Source organism: Pomacea canaliculata, linkage group LG8 (genome assembly GCF_003073045.1).
Source record: "Pomacea canaliculata isolate SZHN2017 linkage group LG8, ASM307304v1, whole genome shotgun sequence".
In the NCBI taxonomy this organism is placed as follows: domain Eukaryota; kingdom Metazoa; phylum Mollusca; class Gastropoda; order Architaenioglossa; family Ampullariidae; genus Pomacea; species Pomacea canaliculata.
Window position 1 is genome coordinate 27,879,501 of NC_037597.1, and position 20,138 is coordinate 27,899,638.

At 41.4% G+C, this 20,138-nt stretch overlaps 2 protein-coding genes across 2 annotated transcripts in view; one reads left to right on the forward strand and one right to left on the reverse strand.

Moving 5' to 3' along the window:
* Positions 1–10,073, reverse strand: part of LOC112570929 — a 32,710-nt gene extending 22,637 nt beyond the window's left edge. Inside the window, exon 1 of the mRNA XM_025249660.1 lies at positions 9,261–10,073. Coding sequence (XP_025105445.1) covers positions 9,261–9,668 — 408 coding nt within the window. The 5' untranslated portion in view covers positions 9,669–10,073. The remainder of the gene's footprint in view (positions 1–9,260) is intronic.
* Positions 10,074–10,081: 8 nt separating this feature from the next.
* LOC112570930 (nipped-B-like protein pqn-85) lies at positions 10,082–19,749 on the forward strand. Its single transcript, XM_025249661.1, has 8 exons — positions 10,082–10,356; positions 11,146–11,269; positions 12,541–12,595; positions 13,414–13,462; positions 13,624–13,667; positions 14,065–14,135; positions 15,735–15,809; positions 16,288–19,749. The coding sequence occupies exons 1-8, from the start codon at positions 10,241–10,243 to the stop codon at positions 16,528–16,530; spliced, it is 777 nt and encodes a 258-aa protein (XP_025105446.1). The 5' UTR covers positions 10,082–10,240; the 3' UTR covers positions 16,531–19,749.
* The last annotated feature ends 389 nt before the right edge of the window (positions 19,750–20,138 follow it).

Genomic DNA, 20,138 nt, shown 5'->3' on the forward strand with positions numbered 1-20,138 from the left:
CTCCTGTCCGAGCGGAACAGGTGAGAGAGAAGATGGACCTGGTGTACAGGTGTGAACACGCCGCTAGTCTCAGCTTCACCAAAGGCTGGTAAAGACAGGGACAGCGACCTCTAGTCACTGTAGTAAGTGGTAATGTAAGTGGTTCACTGTGCCTTGTCACGACACCAACAAGGCGGAGTCCCCCCCATCTCCTGCAATGAGCTCCCCTAATAAGTCCCAGGTAAGTAGCTGTGGCCACGAGTTGTATAAGTCTGGAAAGAAAAAGTATCTTGGGTTCTTGTCACAAGAGACGAGACAGGTCTCCTCGCTCTTGGTCAGAAGAGAGGAAGAAAGCATTCAAATAAAAATGGCAAATGAGCCTGGTCGCAATAATGACAATTCGGCGCAATTAAAATTAATTTGTGGGAATCACATCGACGTCTGCGGGACACGGGACAGACAAAAATATCCTCGGGACATTTTCAATGCGTCGACTGAAGCCTGGGAAAATTAATAACTGCAAACTGAGATCACCCACCAACATCAAGTCAGCTTGGGCTTGATATGCTTTTAATGCAAAAGATCAACATCAAGAAATTTTATTCTTTCGCCCTCGGGAAAAGTGGGGCATAAGGAATATATATATTTTTAATGTACATCACAAGGGTAATTACAAGATGAGTCATCTCTCGCTCGTTATTTTTTCTTTTTCATTCAGCGAACTTCAGACTGCGAATGATCGCCAGATTAAAACAAGGTTAACAGTTTGCCTCCAGCGATTGAGGCTAACCTTAAACAAATAAAATAACAGGAAGACAACGGCGATGAAGAAGGAAAAGGACGGCACACCTGGTGGCACTGAGTGTACTGTAAAGCTGTTGCAAAGTTCACACGGGTGAGCGGCTCCCCGCAGTCCCAAGCTTTTGTCGACTACACGACGTCACGGAAAGCCCTCGGTGTCCTCGTGCCCTGCTGCGTGCCACGTCACTGGGCCCAGCAACACGACGATGCGTATCTTGACAGGACAGGACAGGACATGTGTCCTTGTGTAGTGGATCACTCGCTCCTCACTGCTGCAGTGAGAGGCCCTGAGTTCAGATCTCGCCTCAGGGCATCTGTTCGCAGGGCTGGGCAAGGTTTTTCTCCGGGTACTCCGGCTTCCTCCCCCTCCCTCTACTTAACCCTCGCGATGTCAACGGGGATGCGGATGGAAGGGAGGCGGGTATAAAGAATGAAGCGTTTGGCGAGAGCACAAGAAAAATCACAGACCAGACAGAAAAACCCCTGGAACCTACATCAACAACCGTGGAACTCGCCTGTCCCCTCCCCCACAAACCCGAGGACAGGGGGGCGGGGACAGGGACATAGGGCTGACTGTTTGCTGTCACCCAACCACTGCATTTGCCAGGGCCAAGCTCTCTCTCATCCACAGGAAGACTACAGTTCGATTTCCCCAACTCGCCAATGGCTGCGCTTTCCGTTTTAGCTTTTATCTGCTCCTTCATCTAAAGGCCTCGGGAAAGTTTCTTTTGTTTAGTTCTTTTTAATAGGGCTTGCTTCCACACGAGGGCCTAAATCCTAAAATCTGAGCGAACAATCCCTTTCCTTTCGCAGGATGCAAGCTTTCAAACATCAACACTTTCACCCGCGCACAGCAGGAGGTCGAATCCCCGAGACTGAGTAAGAAATGACAGGTAGCAGACGATCCAAGCTCCTCCAGTGGATGCAGCTTTGGTGACAAACTTATCCATATACTAACTTTACGTGCACTTCACGAGCAATAACAAGGGTGCACGTGCGTGTCGTAAAGGGGATAGGAGGGTTAACTGTTCAAATTTTACGAATCTGTAAACCCACTCATTTTGGGGTGGGGTAAGAGGGTAGAAGGGACCTTTGGCTGATGTGGAGGTCTTGCCTCAAAGGTAAGGATGGAGAAAGTTTGCTCCTAGCGGCTTTAGGCGAGCTTTTGCCATGAAGACCCGACAGGCAGTCGCTTGATTCCCTGTTCCTGTTCACTCGATTTCAGAGTCGTAAATGGGTGGAGGGCCTGATCAAAGTGCAGGGCTGGATGCAGGTTTGGGTTCCGGGTTGAGGCTGTGGCCCCTAAGTAAGGTTTCCTGGTGTGTGACGGCCATGTCCGCCTCCTGCTGTTGACGCTCTGCGGCCAACCGTGTAAGTGCACAGAGTGGAGAGGTGGAGGGCTGAAGGGATGGAGGGATGCTGACAGATCGATGAATGTTCGTCCGCTGGTCTAATGGCAGCAAAGCATCATCGAGCTTGAAGGTAGAATGCGAAGAGGCCGCAGGAAGCCAACTCCCTGCCGTGTCAACAAGTCCCTTCTCCCTCCTTTCCACAGAAGCGAAAGTCATCGAGATAATCGCCTCATCGGCTCCAACCGATGTTACAAGCAACACCCTGATGACAGGGAGAGAGAGAGACATGTGGTAGGCAGGGAGTGGGATGGAAATGTCGGGTATCTCCACAGCAGACAGACCTGCTTTAGAAAAGGTGATTCTTGCTGCTTTATCCGAATCGGCAATTAATCCGTATTACATAAGGCAAAGGTAAGTAAGTCAAGTTCCCTGCTTACAATGTGGTGTCCACACTCCGCGGATGTTGCTTTATCCTTGGAACCGCAGATATATCAGTGACTAAGGGTGCCCTGAGGGGGTGGGGTGGAGTAACATAACACAATCCGTGGGGTCTGTAGTCTTAACTACAAAGACAGGACTCCTCAACAACAACAACAACAACAACAACAACAACACTGATTTCCCCATTTTGCCCACTGATAATGACTTATCCTGGCACGGTGGACACGGATCGAGGGCCTCCCACGTGTCGACCAGAAGGCCGTGCATGTTGAAATGTGCGCGTGGTGATGAGCCAGCGGGTCTAGGAGTGGACAGAGAGGAACTGGTCATCGCTTACTACACTCAACAACGACCACACAGACGAACTGTCTGCACACGCAAGCAGTCATTTTCAATGCATTCATCCGCAGGACGGGACATGAACAGATGTTGCTGTTTGTTTGTGTTGTACGTCAGCAAGTGAGGCGACATCAGCGAGAGAAGGCGAGGTTACATATACAGACGAACACAAGAAGACAGGAGACCGCGGACAGCCTCGACTTCTGTGGCTCAGTGACATACAGGTGTACAAGGGGCGCGTGCAGGCAAAGATGGATGATCCCCACCCACCTACCTCGCCCCACGCATGTATCTGACAATCTGTGTTGGATTAACAACCTCAAGTGAATGGAATGCGGCACGCGCACACCTTTGGGAAAGTCCTCCATGTAAATCAAATGTGTTTACGACAAGAATTGCACAAGAAACTTATCCACATCTTTCCAGATCCTGCAAGGAGGGATAGGCCACAGTTTAAATGGCGAGCAGTGATGGTGAGTGAAGGTGAAGCCGGGAATAAAAGCAAAACATTTCGTGGGGCTTTCCTCCAGCATCTTGCGGAGGCGGTCAGAGAAAGAATGAAAAGACAGGAGTCAGACAGGAGTCAGACAGCAACGACTGACGGGGATGAGGAGGACAAGGAGGCGGTGCATGATGAAGACAGGAGGTTAAGTACCTCAGCAATGAGGTGGCTGCACGAGTGAAGCAACAAACAAACAAAGACTAATTTCGTGGCGCTAACAACTTATTTAAGCAGCAGACACAGAAGCACTGGGTCAGGGTGCTACCTACAGAAAGCCTGAGATGCGATGGGCGCCGTTTGTTTGCCCCTCTGTTTAATTTCCGAGGCAAAATGACGAAGGTTCTCATCGTTTGGTGCGTTACTCGGGGCTGCTTGCCCGGACACCTGTCCTCTGAAACAGCAAATCTGTTTATCTGGCGGTTCCTCTCGGCAAATCCCCCGCCGCCCTCCATGTCGCACGAGCCAACAATTATTTAGAGCTGGCGGAGTGTGCACCTGGTTTCCAGAGGCCGCCAGACGCGGGTAGCACACACTGGGAGAGCAGACGACAATTCATCTGAGTGCAACCTTTTACAGACCTCCCCACCACCCAACCTCCTCACTCCACCCACCACCACACACACATTCACCCTCCCTCTCTCTCTCTCAAAGGACGTGTGTGTGTGTGATTGTTTCCTTCCACGCATTTTATTCCAGTCTTAATGTCCTTTCGTTCACAACAACAACAAAAAACCACGCAACCAAAAACAAAGTTTGGAACTAGTGGTGCAGATAGTAACACTAGAAAAAAGCTACCAAAAAATTAGTAAAATTCTGAAGTTCGTAACTTTTGATGTCGAGCCTATAAATAATTCCTCGGCCCTCCCCACTTACCCCCACACCCACGTACCCACCTGACTCTCCTCCCCTCAGTTCTCCCCCTTCTGACAACGATCCTTATCCCCGTTATTATCTCCTCTTTAGCACACCGTCAGGATCTTGTGGTTGCCCAGCGAAAAGCAACAGGCCGGTCTATGGAAGTGTTTTTATTTTGTTGTTTAAGGCAAATACTTGGCGTTGTTCACGAGTACAATCAGGGCAAATCCCCTGTTCAGGTGTGAGAGTCTGTCTGCAGGTGAGGAGGGTCCAGTTCCTGGTCAAGTGCGACTATGACTGAGGGGACCGGCAGGACATAAATCAACAGTCGAGCTCTCTCTCTCTCTATCACCGCCAAACCAGGTGAACTCTTGTCAGGGTTGTAAATTTGGCGGAATCGACCGGCCCTCAGTCTCAACACTCCACATCCTGACACTTCTCTACCTGACATTTCAAAAAAAGAGGGAGGGGATAGGATTGAGAGGACTGGGTGGAGGTCATGGAAGAAATGAAGGCGAGAACGGGAAACACGACGATGACAAACGATATAACAAACGCCCACCGCTCACCAGAAACAAGACGATGACACACACATTCAACTGATTATTGTCCAGACAGTCATCGCCCCAGGGTAAGACAGCGACCACAAATAGCATCACAGTGGGAGGCTAACCCGGTGCGAAACACGCGCTGACCTGCCGTTGATGACGTCCGGATGCTATTCTCGGCAAATGATTCGCACACAAGACGAGGCCCCGATATTTCCGGACCACACCAGGAATGCAAATCAAAATGACTGGACACCGCCTTAACAGAGAAAACGGAGAAAAATCACCAAAAAAGCTCGTAAGGTACGGAAACAGGGTGAGAGGTCATGACTACCACGGCTACAGATGCTGACTGGTGTGGACACATCAGTCTTGAGCTCCGCCAGGATGAGTCAGCCACACAGACCTCGGCCACAGGGTCTAAAGTCCAGCTTGAGGCACAACACAAACACTTCTCTCTCAATGGACAACTGTCAACTCTTCTCTCTCAATGGTCAACTCTCAACACAATAAATGTCTAGTCGTGTAATTTGTATTATCGATGATTTGGCGCACCTCAGTGCCTGACCATTCCCCCCAAACCTGCGTAAATACCCCACCTCCACCCCATTTGCGCACCTGAACATTACAAAGAGCAGTAAATAAAAAAGATATCAAGACTGTACATCACTTATATTATCAAAGCTACAGCCGTGGAAGAGCTGGAATCACATTCAAGGAGTATCGGTGGACAACCATGACTTCCCACTTTCCTGTAAATAGCGATGTTTGCAGGCTTCGCTTTACTCAGTCATTAGGGAAAATAATTCCTCCTCAAGACCTTTAACCCTAGTCTATATAGTATGTTAAATCACACACACACACTACCCAATAAAAATATAACAGGTAAAAGGCTATAAACCTTAAGAAGTAGACAGGAATGAACCTTGCACACAAGATAAGTATGAATGACCCCTGACCCCAATAATTCCATTCCAGCGAAAAGGAGAAAAACAACGATTCTGATTTCCAGAAAACCGGATCCGCGGCAACCTCAAAGCATGATCACGTGACGAGGTCGCACCTCTCTTCAACCTTCACGTCTTCAAATGACATGACGATGATGACACTTTGTTACTTTCTTGAGGAGAGAAAATGGTTCATTCCTTCCTTTCTGAGCACTTGCAGACACAAAGGCCTGACAACCGCCGGCAACACGATGGTGAGGAGGTTCTACTCTCCCTTCCACCCAACATTAAGGTGTCCGGGTGCGGGGTACATACACAGTGTTACGAGTACTGAGTGTGGAAGATGAGCCACACCATACTACTGTTCCATGGTCACACCGATGCTAGTGTAGGTATCCTTATAGGTGTACACTTAGTTGAATTTAGTGATTATCGTGGGCAAAGTTTTACACAAATATATTTTACAGTTACATTCGATATTAAGAAAGGCCTTTACTTCTTTGGAAAACTCCTTTTCTTAGCGATGGGCAAATGAGTAGCAGGTCTACATTTCAATCAATTACAACCAGTGACATCAGGGGAATGACATCACGACATAATAATCTCTCCACCCCGCTGAATATACATATATATGTATCCGTGTGTTCATTTCCCTCCCTGTGGGGCACACAGCACTACGCTGCCGTACGGAAGGTGTGTCCAGTCATCAGTGGGTGTGTGGGCGATACAGCTCTCCACCAGTACTACCTGTACAACTACATGATCAGGTGTAAGTGTCCGCCGACAAGGCAGTCAGTCACCTGTCAGTGCAGGGGTCAAGCCGGGGTTGCACACCACCAGCAGCAGCCGCTGCACCGGGCGCCTCGATGATGAAACTTGCAACTGTGAAGCAGATGACGGATGTTGACGATTTTGCATCCGCAATTTGGCGGTGCAGACAGAACCCGTGGGGTTAGGTTGGGTGAGAGGAGGGGTGGGGAGCGGGAGGATGTCGGGTGGCGTTTGTCTGACGGATCGTGTCAGTCCGCCCAACCGTCTGACGTCACTCGATCAGTAAAACAACTGCCCGTCAGCCTACCTGTGGTGCCTTCCGCGTTCCAAAGGCACGTGTTACCTTTTCCTCCCACTCCTCCACAAAAGTGGCGGGCCGATCCTCCCTGTCCCCTTTCTAAACTTGTTTTGTTAAATCGCGTCACTCTTTGTACCTACTGCATCTTACAATAAATGTTAGCAGACGTGGGTCACGAGGAAATCAGCAAATGATCTCACTTGCAATGGTAGTAAACAAAGTGAGATTTCACCTTCCCGGCACTCCCATATCACACACGCTTATCTTTTTTTATTTCAATTTTTGTGCGCGTGGCTTACAAAAAAAAGTACAAAGCCGCTATGATAATATTGAATAATATGTTATAAGACTTCAAAGTCTCACAAAAAGGAAATGACTACGACAATATAAACATTTACTTGAGTACCTAAGTTTGGAAATAAATGCCCACAATTATCAACATTGCAACTACATGTGATTTGAAACATTCATCCTTTTTACCCTTTGTTAATCTTTAATGCTTAACGTGTTAAAAACAACAATAAAGTTCTCATGATAATGATATTAATTTTGGATTTGGATAGCTTGGTTTACATGCTTAACTCCAAACTTAGCTTTGGTTATTCACGAGAAAGTATGATACATTAAGCTTATTGACAAAGTACTGTTTCCTATGCACTGATGCCTAGAGGGACAGGAGATTTATGGCACAGTTCGAGTTGTGTGGGGTTTTTTTTTGTTTCCTAGCAATTATTTTTTCTCCTTCACATCTTTTGTCCACTTGAGTAACCTTTTGCCTGCACAGGTCTAGTTGCTGTCAACAAGTGCGTGCTGCATGGCAGCTGAAATGGTAGATAACGGGCATTAAACATAACCTACTTTTCCTCACCTTATAGGAAAAAAAATGAAAAGGCATATCCCTCAGTTTAAATTCAACTCCACAAAGAAGGAAGGACAACTTCAAAACATCTGTACTTGATGATGAAAGTGCTTTCTTTCATGTTTTTGATGAACTTTGCCAAGAACATGAGTACAGCTTTTGAATGCAGTAACGCATGTAAGAGATTCCGCATTCTCATCGCCTTAAAAAAAGGCTGTTAAAAAATAATTTTGACGAAGTGTGATTCAAGACCTCCAGCACAACTGACAAAGAATGAAACCTTCCAGAAAATATTACACCATGTTTAAGAAATATAACCAAATTTTTCATATGCTTGTAAGCATTTATCTTCTCATAAGTGCACTGAAGGTTAGGCTGCTCTCTTCTGAGGAAAATGAGGAATGCTGCTGACAGTTACAGTCTGTGGATTGTGTTGAGGATTTTTTGAAATAGCCCAAGGATCTCTTTGCATTATGATCTGGGACCTTTGTTGAATTATATGGACAAAAATAGGGTTATGCAGAGAGAAGAAACAAGAAGAAGAAACAGGTGATAAAATTATATTTCATATTAAATCCTTGTGGACACCTCATCATAAACTACTGGATAAAATTATATTTCATATTAAATCCTTGTGGACAAGTGGTCATATACTTCTGGATAAAATTTTATTTTACATTAAATCATTTCAACCATTTTGTCATTAAACTGCTGGATAAAAATTATATTTTATATGAAATCATAGTGGAGATATAATGAATTTCTCTGTTTTTATCTGATCATATTGCTCCAGAATGTACAGTTTGCATTACGCCTTCTGTAATCCCAATTCAACTTCCTTCCCACAAGCTGCTAGTTGTAACAGTCAATACAACAAGACGGAGGATGACATGTGTGATAATCATGACAAATCTGTTTCGTGCTGATTACATGGCCCCTGTGCACAGCTTGCATTTTTCAGTAGCTCATGTTACTTGACTAAACATGTGACAGACGGGAAGATGGATAAAGTGGTACAGAGGGCAGAAGAGTGAGAATCAATGATGCACAATTCTACGCTGCCATCATTTTTTAAAAAAGTGCCTGCCTGCAGTTTGCAGGCATATCAGTTCTTCCTGAAAAAATACATTTACTCTAGTAGAAATTTCACACCTCAGATAATCAAACTCATGCAAAGTATCACATTTATATGTATCTCTGAGTTCGACCAAGTTCCTTCCTCTTCTTTATTACACGACAAAGAGAAGATCCATTCACATGGACTTCTAATGCCAACATGTTTTGTTCTATCGGTGTCATTTGTGCAATGTGTTTCTTCTGAAAATTTCTTTCTTTATTAAACCCTTAAAATATGAATTAGTTTCTATAATGTTTGCCTTGACTGGCATGTGATGGGCTAATGACCAATTCTGTATGATATGGAGAATAATAATATTAAATGGGTTTAGAGTATATAGAGCCATAATAATCTGGTTGGATGAATGCGCTGTGCTTGGTAATTATATTTTCATTCTTTGAAACAGAAGGGGAAGGGTAGGGTTTAGCACTGCAGGCAGTTGTTAACTTACCTCTGCTGAACCCGTTCGTCGTAAGACTTCAAAGATGGCATTTTCTTCTCTGTTGTCGATGACATGAATGTCGAGCAGTCGTCTGCTTTGTAGCCATTTTAGCACGGGCAGCCCGGCATGACGGAGAGCCGCCGACTTGAGGACACATCTGCCGCAGTGATCGAGTTCTCCAGACAACGGCGTGTTTTCGCCGGCTGTCAGCAGTTTCATGAGGCTGGGCTGAAGGGAAGGGTCAGATCCCAGATGTTCAAACACTCGGCACAAGAAGTAACAAAACTGGTCGGTGTTGACTTGACCGTTGGTGCTAAGGCCTCGAACCATGTCGTCGATGATGATAGCGAAAGGACCCAGTCGTTCGTCAGCCCTCAAAACACAGCTGAATTCACTGCTGTGAGGCCGGGAGGCCATCCCCTCACGGTGTCTGCCGGTAAAATAAGCCTTCTCGCTCAACCACCACTCAACTTGAGCCCCCTGGCTTCGCTCGCACTACGAAGGCGGATCTCTGGCCCCGCACTCTGGTGCGCTCGCATTAATACTTGATTGAAGAGTTCATCGGGTTCAAAGCTTTCTACATTCCTTGCCGACCCGTCCTGCGACAGTGCACAGCCGCGACGCCAATTGATCGCACGACCTCGCCACATCACTGCCTCCACTTGCTTTAAATCTCATCTTTACGAGTCCAGGCGAAGCTCTTCTGCCTTCTAAATGATGTCTTGGAAATAAAATCCGACACCAAGACATAATGTGTTGCTCAATCGATGAAGTGAGTGGCCGGACGGACTGAGCGCCGACATGCACTGGAAGACCCGATCGATGAGGAGATCACTCGCACTCGTCTCAGGGGACGCAACTCTCGCGCAGCATTCCAGCGGCCGACAGCTGAGCGCCAACATTTTAACTGACCGCAGTCAACAGTCGGACTAGACCTACTTTGTGCCAGTTAAACAAGCCTCGTAATTACCAAGTATTATCGAGGCATCATGAACTCATCAGACAAAAAGTCGTTCATTCCTCGCCTCGTGCAGGAATTCGATCGTCAACCCAAAGTCAGGGTTGGTAGTAAGTCAGCCGTTAAACACACAGGACCGTTGCACAGGTAAAGCTAACAACATCACATACAGTCAGGATTAGGCACAGTTGATTTGGCTTTTTGGATTTTACACATTTTCTTCACTTTAAGCATAAACCCACGTTATAACTCAACAAAGACAAATAATGTTGGTGCTAATATTGCTGTGAGTTACTGCAGTTCTGTGAGCTTGAATATACATGAAGATATATTAAAAAAGAAACTTACAGACACTGAGGCAATAAAACAGGAAAACCTTCAGTTCTGTAAATAGCCATATGATAAGTACACTATCAAGTAGCAGATTACAGGTTTCAATACAATATAACTTTATTGATCCTCAGGGGCAATTCAAAATAGTGCTCGTACTAGCAATAGTATATACATACACATGATATAAAAAAGATAATATAAATGTACATGTTGAAATAGTTACACTTTCACACACATTCTCTCTCTTCACCACCCTCCAATTCCCCCCATACACATACATATTCCTAACAGCAGGTTTCAGACTAAGGCTAGTGACTGGCAAAACTCCCTTAGAAGTGATAAGTGCTTGATCTATCAGGAAAAATAAAAGACTGGCTTCAGGAAAGTTTGAGCTCCACACACTGTGCCCAAGACAGTAAACCACTAACTGTTCACTGACATTCTGTCAGAGACTTAGGATATATTTACCATCAATGTTACTTATTAATAATATAGGGACAAAATGTGTCATGTATCATTTGATTCACAACCTGAATGACTGCGAATGCTTTGGATGTTTATTGTTTTTAACAGTATATTGTAAAAAAAAAATAACTTGTGCAGGCAGCCTCCTAACCCAGGACTTTTTCAAGAGAACAATGATGCTGTGCATAACAGTCTGCTGAGGCTTGATGCTGACAATGCCCACATGAGGGAAACACTTGAAGAGGGTCTCAGGGATGCTGAAGTGTGTTTTCATATAAAAATAAAATTTGATTTTTATGCCTATTTAAACATATGTAATTTAAATAACACACCTGCATGCATTTGATAATATATTTTATTTCTATATGTGGTTCATATATATATATAAAGTCGTAGAACAAGTTTCACTTTATGAAAATTGCTATAGCTAACATTTAGTCACAAAGACTAAAATCCCATTGGAGATATGTTTCCCATATTGTTTTGACATTTCTGTCATATATATATTTAGTTTTTTTTTAATTTAAAAAAAATGAAGGGCTTTAAATAATTACTGGCCTTGCTCCACTCAATACAACTTGGAAGCACAACACATCCCAGTCCACAAAAATGAGAGTCCACAAGTCTATGACATAGCTGTGGTGGACACTTAAAAAGGTTGATTGACTAATAATAAATCATGATATTGAGGGCTGTGAAAACAATAAACATGTAGGTATTTGTTTCACTACTTGTACATTTTGAGTGTGCAGTAGTTGAAAAGAGCTACTTAAATGTTTATAGTATATATTTATGTGACTTTATTTTAAACACACTATGTGTTTTGTTTTTGTTGTTTACTTTTTGTTCAGGTTTGATTTCATAATATGAAATTTTTTGGTGTGGATAGAACATTTGCACTTCCTCTAAAACACCGGTGTCCAGACACTTATTCCCCAGACACTTCATCCCCAACGCTTCATCCTTAAAATGAAATTTTAACTATAAAAATTATGAAGCCAGCGAAAAATTTAATTGAAATTCAAATAATTATCTATATATATAAATAATTTTTACAATTAAAATACTTTAACTAATGTTGTAGAGGTTCAAATGACGTTGAAGTTAATAGCACGATTTGAATATTATTAATGTATTTCAATATTTATTTTAATTGTAAAACTTATTGTGATGTTTATATGAAGATAATTATTTGAATTTCAGTTAAATTTTTCGCCGGCTTCATAATTTTTATAGTTAAAATTTCATTTTAAGGATGAAGTGTCTGGGGATTAAGTGACTGGGAACCTAAAACACCAGAGAGTCTCCTAAGATATAACTATATATATATTCCTAAGTGCTATTGGTTGCATTATTATCTCTCGGAGGAAAATAATGATGGGTTGGTTTTTTGTTCTATTTAGTCTCTAGAAATTTTCAGTTCAAATTAAAAGTAGTTCAAAAGCAAAACTTGCTTTAGTTTCTCCACATGCCAGGTTTCTTTGTTGAGTCCTTAATCAAACTAAAGTATTTCAGTGTAATGTTGTGTTCCAGGAACGCCTGGAAGCAATGAAGAAATTGATGGAGGAGAGAGAGCGACGACATGCTGGTGTGGTTCTAACAATACTGTCAGTTTGGAACAAAGTGTACTGCTGGCAAGAATGTTTGTCTGTGCATTGAAAAGGGAATGAGTGATGATGGCAATGCTGGTGGTGATAGTGATAGTAGCATAGTGCATGTGTGTGAGTGAGAGAAAGAGATTGGTAGGAAGACAAGATGCTGAGTAGGTAGGAAACATAAATGTAAGTGACGTAAACTGCAAAACTGCTTATAGTATTACATCCCTTCATAACTTCATCCATTGCTTTATGTTATACTCTTGTACCTCATCTTTATGTTGTTCACTGTGTCTATACATACCTCACTGTCCACTGGCTGTTATCTTGTACCTCATTTTATGTTGTTCAGTGTGTCTGTACGTACCACACTGTCCGCTGACTGTTATTTTTCATTTATCATTATTGGTCTGCTCACAGAGTGCTGTCTATCTTGGTCGTGATGCTGCTCATTATAAGTTCCCATTATTATTATTATGAGAGACAAGGAATTATTTTTGAATCAAGATAACTGTCTGTCATGCTAACTGTCATGTAATGACTTCGTTTTAAAGTGTTTATAGTATCTACATTCCTTCATACCTTGCTTTACTTTCTACTCTTGTACCTCATCTTTATGTTGTTCAGTGCCTATACATGCCTCGCTTTCCACCGACTTTTATCTTTCATTGTTTTATCTTTTGTTTTGGAGGTTTGATTCAAAAGAATATTTACTCAATTCAGTAGGGTTTTATACATTTGTTGATGAAATTATGTACAATTAACTGCTTTAGTGTTATATACACATTTTGTAATGCTTGTCTCTTTTCAGCACGCATGGAGGAGTCTTCGAAACGAAACCAAAGTCTGGAAAAAGAAATGTGAGTAACATAAGAGTGTTGCATGTTGTATAATATGGATCGACCAAAGGTCGTATAATAACTTTTGTTGCAATCTGAACCCTTTTTTCTCTTTAGCTGTCTCTGACTTGCTAACTTTTCCCTATTAAATCATATGATCAATGTTTATTCACCTTTCTTAGAGAGGACATGGAAAAGAAACTTCTTGAAAACAACATCAACCCAGGTACGGTCTTATGTATATTCATGTCAAAGTTTTTTTAGCAAAGTTAATTTTGCACAAAAGAAATGAAGGTAGGGGATATAACTTACTACAGGATATCTTTAACTTGCTGCTATGAGCATCAAGTTATGACTGAATAGGGAAAGAATGAGACTTGAATTGAAATAAATAAGGTAATAATTCTTAATTTGACAAAAGGAATAAACCAGAAGAAATAAAGATATCAGGATCCTGAATATGGTGAGATTTTAGTGCAAACAAATTGTTTTCACAGAATTTGAAAGAAATATGACTAAAGGGTGTTAATTCATTTAGAATAACTTGGTTTTTATTGGGCTTTATATCTCTGTAAATAGCTACAGTCATTACATTCTTGCATTTGCTGGTTTACTTCTTTTAGTGACCTCAGAGACTCTGGAAGCCAGTTCTGAAGAAACTGAAGCTGTAAAAAAAGAACATAAAGTGACAAAGGTATAGATAATGGTCTTATGATTACAAAACTTGATGTCTAGAGAGTTGTTTTATTAACTATGAGTTTAGCTATTTAGTTTATTCCTTGTTACTCCTGGAGGAGCATAGGTCTGTAACAACTCCTTGCCAGCAGAACTGATTTTGGGCAGCCCCCTTCAGATGGGCCCATGTGGTTCCGACTTCCTTTTGCCTCGCTCTCTACTGTTCTACTGTTCCAACTGCCCAAGCAAGTCTTATGCCACTGACCTTACACTCCATAGTCAAGCACATTAACCATCAGGCTATAATGCTTGTTATTGTTTTCACATACAGCTTGATGTATGTTTTCAGATCATCCAACAAAAAATGGACATACCTATTACCTCATGAAAGACATTTGGAATTGTTGAATCATAATGACTCATTAGTCCAGTAAGGCTTGTCTCTGATTTCTTGATATTTCATAGGTAGGTAGTAGGAGCATAAAGAAAACTCAGGACTAGTTGACAAGCAGAGAATTCAAACAGCTGGCATGAAATGTTTGTTACTCTGCCTTATGCATGTGGTAGTTTATGGTGGACTGTCGAAGTGCTGTCATGAAACAAGGATTTGCAGAAGTCAAAGAGTTATTGTATGGCTATATTTTGGTACCAGCGGAAAGCAAAGTCCACTGTTAGTGTCTGATCCCACTAGGCAAGGGGTGGGATACAGCTTTCATGCGATAGCAGGGCGCCAAAAGTGACCAAAGGGAGCTAACACATTTTAATAGGATCCCTTTATTTTTCCGCCGATGAGATTTAGCTTGGGTTGTCATTCAAAGTACTTGTAATAATTATCATAATGAGTTATAAACATACAATTTTCAGAATAATTTTATAATTGTGATTTTGTTTTATGCATTGTACTCCAAATCAGATAAATACAAATTATACTTTTAACTATTGTTTAAATTACTGTTGTGTAGTATAGCCCAAAAGTAACTAAGTAACTTAAACATGTAGTAACTTTGTTTTAAGTATTGTTGGTTCTTCTTCTAATACTTATTCCTTATCATCCTACGTGCAGACTGACCATGATCTTCTAGATTGTGAAAGACTGCTTTCAGAATCATATTGCTAAAAATAGTTACTTAAATAAAGATTTGTCAATTTTGATTCAGTTGTTTTCAAGCAAAAATGTTGACTAATCAACTAATTATAAATATGATACGGCTGTGGTTTTTTTTCAAGTGAAAATGTTGACTAATCTACTAATTGTAAATATGACATGTCTGTGGGTGAACATGTCTCTCTTCCTTCACTGCCTCTTCTCTGTAAATCAGCTGTTTTGCTACTGTGGTGGCAAGGGGAAGTTTTCCACTAGCAGTCCCAAATGGGTCTTGATCTGCCAATTTTTTACTTCACTTTTAGTTCAATAACTACCTGTCTACCTTGTTGAATAGAAAGGAAATTGGCACTTTTTTCATTCTATCTTCACTTGTGATAATTACAGAAATAATGTCATTAGGAGAAAGCAAATTAGCTAAACTTAACACATGCATATTATGTAACAGTTGTTTACAGATGGAATATGTTGTCAACATGCATCATTGCAACTTAATCTGTAGCTCTCTCTTTCTAGGATGATGTCAAGAAGATGCGGAACAGATTGAAAGAGATGAATGAGAAGTCAGACAAGTTTCTTGTTGACATACAGGTGACTAGTTATCTATCATTCTGGTCAACACGATAACTTTTGTTACAGTGATTTTGTTTTACATGTATCATAATTGTTACACTTGCTATGGGTGTTAGGACCACATTAGTTTATGCTAATAGGTGCTTGACATCTGCTACCATCTTCCATACTCTCTATGACCTTTATAGCTTGAAGTCTTTAGACTAAAGAATTTATTCACTGTTGAAGGATTCTGTTGGATGGGGAACAAGTGTTGGTATGGTGCAGTTTATATATTTAAGCTGCATCATGATTCTAGTGGTCCTGTGATATTATTCACCTAGTACAGTTTTCCTTTCTATGGTATCACACAAAAGTGTTCTTAAATTTTTTTTTAACAGAAAGGTCAGAAAGGTCTTGCTTTATTTTTTTAAATTCAAGAATGTTTTATATCTGAAGAGGACATTAGCTGTATTTTCATAGCTTATTTCTGGGTGTTGCTTTGTTTGTGTGACAGCACATTTTGCAAGAGCTGTCAGATTTAGAAGAATCCAGTGCCCGAGCTGGAGGGTTGCCTGTAATGGATATACCAACTGATAACCCAGTCCTGCTAACAGATGATGTATCAGAAGTCCCTGGGGGTCATCCATGTGATGCTGGAATTAACAACTCACCTGTAGCTGTTGTATCATGTGGTTCACCATCAGAGGAGGAGCAGCTTTTGCCAACATCATCTAGAGCATTTTTCACAGAAACATAGAGTGTATGTTTATCACAATGAGGAACCTCACCAGCAGCTATGACATCTGGGTCATAGCATTGGAAAAACAGCCTCTGGAATTGTCTGGAGAGTTTTTCTTAGAAACAGTGTTTACCAATCTCACTGCACGGATTAATATGATGGCACTTCATTTCAATGCTGATTATTGTTTAGTAGCCTCATGCCTCTGGCTATACACACTAAAACCAAAACATTATCAAAGCACATCACAACATTATGACAGTCTTTGTGATGTCACACTTCACAACATGACAGTCTTTGTGATGTCACACTTCACAACATTATGACAGTCTTTGTGATGTCACACTTCACAACATTATGACAGTCTTTGTGATGTCACACTTCACAACATACACGACAGTCTTCGTGTAACACACTTCAAGCTAAACTTGAAGACCTTTAACAGTATTCTGGAAGTATGAGCTTATACAGCCCACAGATTTTGCTCCACACTGTCCTGGCGTGCTCCAAAAGTAGTTGTACCTGGCAGCAGCTTTGTTTGTAGATACTGTTCTAAGGGAGACCACTCTGCCCTCGGTGGGAAATACAGTTATTAACCCCATATTTCCTACATGCGACTATGGAGTTCATGCTATCTTTTGTTCGTGCAACAGCGGACAGAGTTATGTAGTTAATCTCCAGCAGCGTCAAGTAAGTTAAACAGGGTTTTTTCCTGCCAGTATCGGCTGTCGTAAATGTTATCTTCCACATGCAAGTAGACAAGCAGAGACAAAGGCAGTTTTTATTTTTACCTTCTTTCTTGCATTCCTTTTTTTTTCATGTACCTATTTGTTTCTACACTTGAAGCCCTCATCTCCTCAGGAAGTTAATGGTCTTAATTAGACTTGCTGCTTACACTGAAAGGAGGCTGTTTCCGGCTGTATCTCCCTGTGAAGGATGTGTTCTGCAGTCTTTTTTGCTTCTCCACAGGGATACATGGAGAATGGTGCAAATGGAGTTTTCTATTCATGTAATGGTTAAGTCTTTTTCTTTTATGCCCAGTCTGAAGTCTAAATAAAGCTACCTGTTCCTGACCGGACAGCTGTTGGTAACTGTCATGTGGTGGTGGTGGTGGTCACCTCTTCCTGTCTGGATAGCTGCAAGGGGATTCACTGATGTGATTTGCCAGCATTTGAGGTTTCAGTGTTTACTTTTTTTAATGTTTGGCAGTTTATACTTTTCAGCTGCTTGTATTACAGAAAGGGCATCTGTTAGAAAGACAGTTTGGTTATCTTCATCTGTTTTGGTTGGATTGTTTGCTGCATTGATATTCATTTTATTTTTGGCTTTATAGTTAGAGTGGTGCAAACCTGTTGCCAGCACTGCTGTTTGTCTTTGCCCATCTAAACATTCAGTGTATAGACCTCCTCCACTTCTCCTCCTTGTCCCTGGAGCTGATCCATTGGTGTAGACTCATATCCATTCGTGTAGGTTTATATCCAAGCTTCTTTACGGTATCTGTCCTCCGGCAGGACCATTGTGAGTACTTGTTTCCTTTACATTTGCTTCATTTAGTCAGTATGGAACTCTGGCACATATAGAAATAGCTTTTGTTCCTTATTTCCATAGGAGTAGATCAGAAAGGGTATTCCAGGTCTTAAAGTGACGTTTGCTGACAGTTTCACTTTGTCTTATCTGTATCTCTCACAAAGATTGATCTTTTGAGTCTTTCTGTGGAGAGTTGTTTTTGTCTGGTGCTCAGTTTCGTTTTATTTTATAAGCTCTAAGCCCAGGAGGCAATATTAGCTATAATGTCAGATCACGAACTTGTATTATTTTCAAAAATCTCAGTTGCATCCTCTCACAAATATCAAGACATTGAAAAGCCCAGATTTCACTTCCATGCATAATTTTATGCAACTATCAAAGAGATTAACTTGAGTGCGTAAGGGCAAGTGAAATTTTTTACACTTCTTTATCTTTCAAATTTCGATATGCATTTTTTTTTTTTTTTTTGGAAGCAGCAACTTGTTGTGATGTATGTTATTTTTAGTGTGCTGACTGGTGACTAACAGAACACAACACTCCGAGACAAGCTGTTACTTGTATTAGAAACTCAGATACAAGAGAGTGGAAACAAGGGATATAACTAAGATATTGTAACAATGTAACTTATATAAACCATGTTTCTCTCAAATGTTCCTTCTGTAACACTGAAAGAAATCCATATGCTGGTGTCATATCTCATGTATATGTGCGCACAGACCTGTGTGGATGCACTTGCATGTCATTGTGTGCATAGAAACAAAGACAAAGAGGCTGGGGAGACCTCACTTTTGTAAACTGACTGAATTTTCTCTTTTACATGTATTTTATTGGGGTGGAGGAAAATGCAGGTCCATAAATGTAGTAGGGAGAAATATCACTTTCTGCTGCACATAGTCTTAAAGAGGTTTGTGGAGTGGTTGAACATCTAGTTCACCTCCATTTTATCTGACAGAACTATAAGGCCCCTTCCCCTCCCACAATGGAAAACTTATTTCTAAAGGTTGAGCTTTTTTCCACTGCTTGTGCTGTTTTGTTAGGGACCCACAATCTCTTGGCCGTCGTGAAACAGACCCTGTTGCGCAGAAAGGGAGACAAAAAATAGAGTTGTCTCTCTTGCATTACACCAAAGATTTTTTTTTAAACCCATACTTTCAAAAGACAACACTAATACTTTGCTTGCACAGGGTAATTCTGGTTTAAAGGTCAGCATATCTCTTAAGACACAACCTGCTTGCCTGTGTTGCAAAGTAAAGATCAAATGGTGCCAGAAGGTGAGTGTAAGAAACGAATGTGCTGTTATTTGTACCAGTCCACAAATAGTCTGGAAACTGAACAGAATTCAGATTGTGCAGTCAGACAAAAAGTGGAGGATAAAATAATGCCTGTCTTTGACAGGATGTATCATGTTTTTCCTGCCACTTCATCTACCACAGCTTTTCCTGAATTTAAGTGTAAACAGTTTCTTTTATAAGAAGGCTACTTTTTAATGTTTGTAGTCTATAGAAAAGAAATGTAACAATCATTACTTATGTCCATTGTCTAAAGACATATAAAAATAAGTTTTTGACACAGATCTGTTGTCATCCATACAAGAAATTCACAATAAAGTTGCATACGTATTTACACAAATCCATTATGATAGCAAATTGCCTGTAATACATTGAACTAGTACTTATACTTAAATTCTGGGAATAAATGATGACAACACAATCCTAGTTTGTATTCTTTTCATTCTCCATGTTTATTCATCTACATTTCTCTGCCATGTTTTTCCATAAAATTCAGCATCTTTGCTTTTCATTCCAAAAATGAAGGTTGGGTTAGCAGAGTTTTTGTACAACTGTGGTCTAAAATCTTTGCCAAGCTTGCTCAAATGTTTATCAATGAAGGGCGTTTGCACTTGAGCTAGGACGTTTGCAATATAATTCGTCATTACTAAAGTCAAATAAGTAATTCAGTTACAATTTTAAATGGTATTGTAGTTGGTGAACAAAGTTTTGGAAGAAACACAAGAGAAAGATCTTGCTATGGCGGGACGTGTCCATGGAGAACTATGGCTGACCCTAGGGATTGCTTGTGGCTGTGATCACAAGTTTACT